We start from the raw sequence: 9,541 nt of genomic DNA on the forward strand, positions 1-9,541 counted from the left end.
TGGTTAGCCTTTAAAATAAAAGTATGGCATAATTCTACTATTTGTATTTATTTGCATCACTGTCAATCACATACTTTTATTTTGAACGCAAACTGCATATTCCGCTATTGTGCCTAATCCATATTGTGGCTAGCTTCACAACACATAACCCGGTCCGGTCGAGCCTCACTAGCCAGATGAAGGTAGCTGGCTGCTTATAATGTTAGCTTTGGGCAACAGGGTTAGGTAGCTGGCCAGCTATTTATCATGAACTGAAGTTACATTTCAATTGGCTAACAACAAGTGGCTAACCTAGCTAATACTTACTCACAAGGATTCCAAAATCATTGCTAAGAATAATGAAAATGACTGGAGTTTCGACTGGTCATTGTTTTCAGGCTGGTTGTATTGGGTCTAGCTAGGCACCAAGCTAAAGCTAGCTACCCCAGAAGTTGCGGTCGAACAAATTATGCTATATTACCAATGTGGTATTGTAAACACATCGTTTGTGGCTGTTGTTTGCTTGTTTGCACACTTTTTTGTACAGCTTTGACAGTGCTACTGTATCTTTTTTGACACGCAAAGACCCAAACGTATATCTCTATTGCAATCTCTATTGCACTCCACACTGCCCTTTCACACCTGGACGAAAGGAACACCTATGTGAGAATGCTAGTCATTGACTACAGCTCAGCGTTCTACTTATCTATGCTTTAAGGAATGCGTTTGTATATGACCGTTCATTGTGTATCCCTCAACAAGTGTAGGTGAGCAGCCTATAGATAGGCTACAGTACATTTTCTGAAAGCACTCATGATCTTAGTCAATAGATGGATCAGGGATCTGTAACACAGCTGATGAGCCAGGCCAATACAGAGCAGTCAGTCAGGTTGCAGTGACAGAGAAGAGTGAAGAATCAGTAGCAGCAAGGCTGATGTCAGCAGCCTCTCCCAAGAGGCAATAGAAAATATAGGTTTAGAATCCTCGGATGACACAGATATGCAAAGTTGTGTTTCATCTGCGTAGCAGTGAAAATCAATGCTGTGCTTTCTGATAACGCTGCCAAGGGGTAACATATATAAAACTGAACAGTACCGGGCCCAAAATCTAACCTTGTGGAATGCCACGTGATATCTATTTTCTCTGAGTTATGTTATCCAAGGGTGACAAAACTCTTGACCGATTTTAAATAGGTCCTAAACCAATTTAGAACTGGACTGGAGGCCAACCCACCTCTCCAGTCTGTCCAGAAGGACAGGTCAACATTCACAAGGCCGCAGGGCCAGACGGATTACCAGGACGTGTACTCCCAGCATGTCCTGACCAACTGGCAGGTGTCTTCACTGACATGTTCAACCTCTCCATGTTTGAGTCTGTAAGTGCCTTGCTGAAGGACACCAACAGATTTTTCACCTTGTTGGCTCAAGTATTCAAACCAGTGACTTCCGCTATAACTGCTAGGCTACCTGCCACCCACTTTGCTACGTCTACAACCTGTCGCTACTTTACTCTACCTAGGGGCAGGTTCATTCATTTTGTTTGGTACTACTGTACATTCTTTCATTGAGCAGCTTAGGCACTAAGGAGAGGAGACCTCTCTGTGAGGTAAAGATCACTGTTCCTGTTAATCAGCTAAACACTCTTTAGGACAAAAGTGGGTGGGGCCTACAGGAAAAATAGACAATTGTTTCTACAAGGGTTATTGTGAGTTACACCCCCCTGCTTTCGTTTGTCAAGGGAGTATGTTGTCCCAGTAGTGTGTCTAAGTTTTATTGTAATATGCTACTTTTCTGGAAAATATCTACTCTTCAACTGGCTTGGCAGACGTTTGTTTAGCACAGAACAGACGACCTAGGTTGAAAGGTGGCCCTTGGCAGAAACACATTTATTCATGCCTAGTTCAATAACCTCAGTATAAATGATTCATTTGACATGATTGTAAATAATCCATATGAATGGTCAATCTAACATGGTGAAACTGTTTCACCCATGGTGTTTGTGTATAGGGAGAAAAACCTGACCCAATTTGTGGAAATACTCAATTATCATCCAGCCTCAGAGCTCATGGTCAGAGATAGGAGTTCCATGGTCTGCTGCTTTTCCCATTGTTTATTGTGTCCTGTGCATTAACCCAGAATTCCACATTCTTGCATCTAGTTATTGTATTTAGAGCTTGCACAGAAAACATATTGTTGCCATGCCAAGAGTGTTTCTTTTTTGTGTGTAGTGGATTCTAAGCTCATGGCCATGTTACAAAGCTCTTATTCACTCACTTGTTTTGGTGTATAGGGCTATTTGTATTTCTCTCTGTGTGTGTGTGTGTGTGTGTGTGTGTGTGTGTGTGTGTGTGTGTGTGTGTGTGTGTGTGTGTGTGTGTGTGTGTGTGTGTGTGTGTGTGTGTGTGTGTGTGAGAGAGAGAGAATGCACGCACATCAAGTATTATTGGTCACATACACACAGTATTTAGCAGATGTTATTGTGGGTGTAGCGAAATTATTGTGTTCCTAGCTCCAACAGTGCAGTAATATATAACAATACACACTAAAGAATGGAATCAAGAAATATAGAAGTATTTGTGTTATTACATTTTCATAAACACATAAACATAGCACCAAAAGGTGTCTGACAATACATTTAATTAGGAAATTATGAATTTGTCCAATCCTTGCCACGTACACCTGTGCTGGACTAGAACATGGTCTGACAGACCCTGACTGAAAGGCTTATCAGAGCACCTCTTACTTACGTTTTCTTTGTGACTAAATTAAAATGTCCCCCATGAAAGAAATAAGCAAGGCTTTATTAAGAGATCCATCTGTGTGGGGTTGAGTCACGATAATCACCAGCGTTTGAAATATTTAATACTGTATGTGCTTGTAATCTGAAGGGATTGCAGCATTGCCATGACAACAGATACACGGTGGAGCTCCCTGCTTTATGGTAAGTGCTCCACAGAGCACAGAGGCAGCTGAGTGCTGGAAGTGCACCCTATAGTGCAGGGGACTGTAGGGCCAGCCATATCTGATGTATTTGCTGTCTCAAAAAAATAAACGTCAGTAGTTAAGTAAAATGTGAAAGCATTAAAACCTAACCACTCCTTTTGTCCCTGTGCCACAGGTAATAAATCCCAGGACAGCGGCATCGTAGAGATGGAGGAGCTTCCTGTCCCTCAGAACATCAAGATCAGCAACATCACATGTGACTCTTTCAAGATTTGCTGGGACATGGAGCCCCGTGTCAAGGAGCGCATCACTCACTACTTCATTGACCTCAATAAGAAGGAGAACAAGAACTCCAACAAGTTCAAACACAAGGTAACCAATCACACGACGACAACAACTAGGCTATTTCAAAGGAATAGCTCAGACATTTCCTAATTCTGTAATACAATCAATCAATCAAATGTATTTTATAAAGCCCTTTTCACATCAGCATTTGTCACAAAGTGCTTTAGATACCTGGCCTAAAACCCCAAAAAAGTGAGCAATGCAGAGGCAGAAGCACAGTGGCTAGGGAAAAACTCCCTCGAGCGGGAAGTTGTCTATCAAATTATTTCTACATGATGAGGGAAGTCATTTAGTTAGAGCTAGAACACCAACCAGTATCTACCCACAGCATAACCTTTCTACTCCAAACAAGAAGTGTATCAGGTGTAACCTTTTACCTGTGCTCAGAACTGACACTCCCACACACTCTCTAACACCAGATAGCCTTGTGTACTCTACTAGCAGACTTATCTCTGAGCAGTAACGATATCACATAACGCTAGCAGAGACTAATTGCACAAGATGGCTGCTGTTTCAGCCGTTAATCGAATGGATCTAATGTAAAATCTTACAGACCTATTTCATCAGTCTCCCAGCTCACATTATGGGTGTAGTGACCATAAAAGCCCCCCTAAAGGAAGTGTTTTTCTTCCCATTCTCTGTGTGAATATAGACCGCATGCAGTTATTTTCATTACAGCATGCAGGGACGATGTTGTGCATTAATGTACTGCTGTTGTCGCTACACAGGGGCTGGTGTAATACTGCAGGGTGTGCAGGCCCAATCAATGTCCTGCAGCTAATGCATAGATGGAGGAGATAGGAAGTATAATACTAGGTTCCATAGTATACAGTGAATACATTTTGAGGACATGGGGTTAAGGGAATGCTACAGTCAATACATGTGTCGTTTGAGCAGTTTAACACTGAGAGGTGTATTTATGCTGAGTTTCTGTTTTGGTGTGTATGTGGCATTAAAGTGTATATATATATATACACACAAGCAACATATCATATGTATCAATGGCAGTAGGGGCCTCCTTATATATATATATATATATATATATATATATATATATATATATACACACACACACAGTGGGGCAAAAAAGTATTTAGTCAGCCACCAATTGTGCAAGTTCTCCCACTTAAAAAGATGAGAGAGGCCTATAATTTTCATCATCACTTCAACTATGACAGACAAAATGAGAAAAAAAATCCAGAAAATCACATTGTAGGATTTTCTATGAATTTATTTGCAAATTATGGTGGAAAATAAGTATTTGGTCAATAACAAAAGTTTATCTCAATACTTTGTTATATACCCTTTGTTGGCAATGACAGAGGTCAAACGTTTTCTGTAAGTCTTCACAAGGTTTTCACACACTGTTGCTGGTATTTTGGCCCATTCCTCCATGCAGATCTCCTCTAGAGCAGTGATGTTTTGGGGCTGTTGCTGGGCAACACGGACTTTCAACTCCCTCCAAAGATTTTTTATGGGGTTGAGATCTGGAGACTGGCTAGGCCACTCCAGGACCTTGAAATGCTTCTTACGAAGCCACTCCTTCATTGCCCGGGCGGTGTGTTTGGGATCATTGTCATGCTGAAAGACCCAGCCACGTTTCATCTTCAATGCCCTTGCTGATGGAAGGAGGTTTTCACTCAAAATCTCACGATACATGGCCCCATTCATTCTGTCCTTTACACGGATCAGTCGTCCTGGTCCCTTTGCAGAAAAACAGCCCCAAAGCATGATGTTTCCACCCCCATGCTTCACAGTAGGTATGGTGTTCTTTGGATGCAACTCAGGATTCTTTGTCCTCCAAACACGACGTGTTGAGTTTTTACCAAAAAGTTATATTTTGGTTTCATCTGACCATATGACATTCTCCCAATCTTCTTCTGGATCATCCAAATGCTCTCTAGCAAACTTCAGACGGGCCTGAACATGTACTGGCTTAAGCAGGGGGACAAGTCTGGCACTGCAGGATTTGAGTCCCTGGCGGCGTAGTGTGTTACTGATGGTAGGCTTTGTTACTTTGGTCCCAGCTCTCTGCAGGTCATTCACTAGGTCCCCCCGTGTGGTTCTGGGATTTTTGCTCACCGTTCTTGTGATCATTTTGACCCCACGGGGTGAGATCTTGCGTGGAGCCCCAGATCGAGGGAGATTATCAGTGGTCTTGTATGTCTTCCATTTCCTAATAATTGCTCCCACAGTTGATTTCTTCAAACCAAGCTGCATACCTATTGCAGATTCAGTCTTCCCAGCCTGGTGCAGGTCTACAATTGTGTTTCTGGTGTCCTTTGACAGCTCTTTGGTCTTGGCCATAGTGGAGTTTGGAGTGTGACTGTTTGAGGTTGTGGACAGGTGTCTTTTATACTGATAACAAGTTCAAACAGGTGCCATTAATACAGGTAACGAGTGGAGGACAGAGGAGCCTCTTAAAGAAGAAGTTACAGGTCTGTGAGAGCCAGAAATCTTGCTTGTTTGTAGGTGACCAAATACTTATTTTCCACCATAATTTGCAAATAAATTCATAAAAAATCCTACAATGTGATTTTCTGGATTTTTTTCACTCATTTTGTCTGTCATAGTTGAAGTGGGAGAATCTTTTTAAGTGGGAGAACTTGCACAATTGGTTGCTGACTAAATACTTTTTTGCCCCACTGTATAATAAGGAGGCCCCGGCCCCTACTGCCATTGAAACATATGATATGTTGCTTGTGCAGCTGAACAGTGAACAATGTGTTAATGCAGAGTTTGTGTGTAGAGTTGTAAGCTTTGTGTATGTCAGGTGTAAGCACTCTGTCTGTGTCCCCGTCCAGGATGTCCCCACTAAGCTGGTGGCGAAGGCAGTTCCTCTGCCCATGACGGTGAGGGGTCACTGGTTCCTCAGCCCGCGTACAGAGTACACTGTGGCCGTCCAGACAGCTTCCAAACAGACTGACGGAGACTACGCTGTGTCAGAGTGGAGCGAGATCATAGAGTTCACCACCGCCGGTGAGGCAAGGAGCAGAAGAGGGGCAGGGAAACAGCTCTTTGATATTTTTTTTTTTTTAGATCTATCTCTAAAACCTTCTGCCTTTTATATGATGGACATGCTATATTCTCTCATATATTTGTCTAATGGCTTATCCGAAACCCTGTTTCCAGATTATTCCACGGTACATCTAACCCAACTGCTGGAGAAGGCTGAGGTCATCGCAGGGAGGATGCTGCGCTTCTCTGTGTTCTACAGGAACCAGAACAAAGAGTACTTTGACCAGGCCAGGTACATATGTCTGCACAACAACCAGAAAATGTATTCTGATGTTATGATACTGTACGTAAACAATTTCAAGCGGAATCACGTAATATGGAGATAAATAGGGCTGCACATTGCTATTACCGCCTTCCCTTTCAACTGAAATGGTCATATGCTTTCTTCAAAGCTCAAGGGAAAGGGTCCAGATGTTATGGTTTGAAGCATTTTTTATATGCTCAGATCTGCATGTGCAGGGTCCTCCCGAGTGGCACAGCGGTCTAAGGCACTGCATCGCAGTGCTTGAGGCGTCACTACAGACCCGGGTTTGATCCCAGCCTGTGTCACAGCCGGCTGTGACCGGGAGACCCATGAGGCGGTGCACAATTGGCCCAGTGTCGTCCGGGATAGGGGAGGGTTTGGCCGGCCGGGATTTCCTTGTCTCATCTCACTCTAGTGACTCCTTGTGGTGGGCTGAGCGCCTGCTAGCTGACTTCGGTCGCCAGCTGGCTTCCGGGTTAAGCGAGCAGTGTGTCAAGAAGCTGTGCAGCTTGGCAGGGTTGTGTTTCGGAGGACCCATGGCTTTCGACCTTCGCCTCTCCCGAGTCCGTAGGGGAGTTGCAGTGATGGGACAAGACTGTAACTACCAATTGGGAAGAAAAAGGGGTAGAAGTACAACAACAAAAAATATCTGCATGTGTAGGGCTAGTTCAGTATTTGGGAAGTTAGGGATGGGCAACTGGCAGCCCCCCCTTTTGTAGGCCCGTGGATCAATCCCCCTCCCCCCAAAATGGTACAATTGAAATTTGATTGTGAATCAGCAGTTTTTTTTATTGTTATGTCACTGACAGTCACTCAATTAGCCCATGTCAGCAAATCCATTTTTGATTGGTAAGTTAGTTTAGCCATAGTGTATATCTAAACTTGTAGTAATCATGTTCGAATTACCGACCATGGGCCCCCAATGATTTTTTTTGTTACTGTCACTCAGATATCATATTAAAAACGGCAAAATGAATAGAACTGCATGAAATTAGTTCTAAAGTTGCTAAATCTTCTCTCCTCCCCATGGACAAATGCGTAGAATTGCAGGAAATTAACTCTAAAATGTTTTATTTCTCTCCTCTGTTAAGAGGGGGGCAGCTAAAATGTTTTGCTTGCAAGGTCCCCAAAAGGCTAAGGCCGCCTCTGACTGCGTGTGTGGGTATGGATGTGGGTATGCAGACCCGCGAGCCACTGTGGCCCCTCACGATGAGTTCTGATTTTTTGTGGCCCCCATTAAAGTTGCCCAAGCTCAACAGAAGGGTATTATTGCAAAATAAATGTTGACAGTATTCGTATTAGTTCTCCAAATCCATTCATAAACTCTGCTACATTGCATTATACAAAAAGTAAAGTACCCTGGTTAGCAGATTATAGTTCAGTAACATAACAGTTCTGAAATCTATTTACTTGTAGTTTTTTCTGCATTCTGAACTAGAAGAGTAACATGGTCACAAAACCTCCAAATTACTATTTTACAAAACAGCAGCTTACACAAGCTAAGTATAACATTTTAAAAAATGTTTTCCATTTGCGCATATGCTGGAACAAATTACCTTCCCAATGATCGCATGCATTGGATTTGGATTAATTTCCCCAAATAATTTCAAACCTACCGCTGTAATTGCTGGAATAAATGAAGAAAAAGCATTGTGCTCGGAGAAGCAAAGCATTTTAAAGTATATTCTGACGAAAGAGGAATCGGAGTGTGTAGCAAACACCTGGCAGACTAACATGACTGGAAAGCAAGATAGAGAGAGAGAGAAATGGAGTGAACGAGACTGAGAGGAGATGATTCTGTTGTGTTTTAAAATGTTTGCTGATGTGTCTTAAGCGATTATGTATTTTTTGGGAGGGGGGAGATAAGAGATATTTCTGCTCTCTAGTTTTATCTTCTCTTATTTTCATTTCTCTGTGGTGTAGCATGGTGAAGGACCGTAAAATGAGGCCTTTGCTATGATGACCCGGGTGGGACCTGAATAATTTGATAATTACCATGACAGAGACAATTATGGTTATCATGATAACCTTTTAAAGTGTTACCAATGTAATTACACCAATAATTGACGCATTTGGAGCTCGGAACTGCGTCGTAGGAGATCTGACTGCCAATTTATACGTTCCTCAGGAGCACTGTGCTTTTTTCAAGTTTCTACTATTAATTTGTAGGCATCCAGAGATCTTTCCGAATACAATCCGTGTGTCTGTTGTTTTTTCTGAGTTCTGTCTAGTGCAAAGGAAGGTGTCTGTTTACCAAGCAGAAAACTGAGGAGCAATTTGCATTAACTAGGGGCTGGATTCTATCCGTATCACGGATGTATCGTAGAAGATCTGTGTTAAAATGTAAAGGTATTGTCAATTGAGCTGACATATGCAGTGTTTACTGTGAATGCAGTATCCGCGAACGCAGGAACATTGCCTTTAAATTTAAATTGAGCTATAACGCAGATCTTCCGTGATACTTCTGTGATAAGAATTGAATTCAGCCCTAGATTACATTTATCAGGGGCTCGATTCAATCCGTTGTGCTGAAGATCTGAGATACAGCGAGATATACATTTTAAGGAGACTGCATTCAGTAAACACAGCATATGTTGGCTTAAATCTGAAATTACCATGACATTTCATCGTGCTAGAAACACAGAATTTTTATGATATGGATTGAATCAAGCCCTAGCTCTGTCTTTTTACTCATTGTTTCCGAAATGGAGCCTTTCTGAGAACTTTTAAATTTTTGAATTTTTTATTTCACCTTTATTTAACCAGGTAGGCTAGTTGAGAACAAGTTCTCATTTACAACTGCGACCTGGCCAAGATAAAGCAAAGCAGTGTGACAAAGACAACAACACAGAGTTACACATGGAATAAACAATAAACAAGCCAATATCACAATAAACAAATCAATGACACAGTAGAAAAAAATATATAGAAAGTCTATATACAGTGTGTGCAAAAGGCATGAGGAGGCAGGCAATAAATAGGCCATAGGAGTGAATAATTACAATTTAGCAGA

General features: G+C 42.1%; 1 protein-coding gene across 3 annotated transcripts in view; it reads left to right on the forward strand.

The window, feature by feature from the left end:
* LOC139570968 (phytanoyl-CoA hydroxylase-interacting protein-like) overlaps positions 1–9,541 on the forward strand; it is a 38,008-nt gene that overhangs the window by 24,509 nt on the left and 3,958 nt on the right. For all 3 annotated transcript variants that reach the window (XM_071393352.1, XM_071393355.1, XM_071393354.1), the window contains exons 2-4: positions 3,097–3,293; positions 6,071–6,245; positions 6,399–6,516. In XM_071393352.1, the coding sequence (XP_071249453.1) occupies positions 3,097–3,293; positions 6,071–6,245; positions 6,399–6,516 (490 nt within the window). The remainder of the gene's footprint in view (positions 1–3,096; positions 3,294–6,070; positions 6,246–6,398; positions 6,517–9,541) is intronic.

The sequence above is a fragment of the Salvelinus alpinus genome, chromosome 3 (genome assembly GCF_045679555.1).
Source record: "Salvelinus alpinus chromosome 3, SLU_Salpinus.1, whole genome shotgun sequence".
Taxonomy (NCBI): domain Eukaryota; kingdom Metazoa; phylum Chordata; class Actinopteri; order Salmoniformes; family Salmonidae; genus Salvelinus; species Salvelinus alpinus.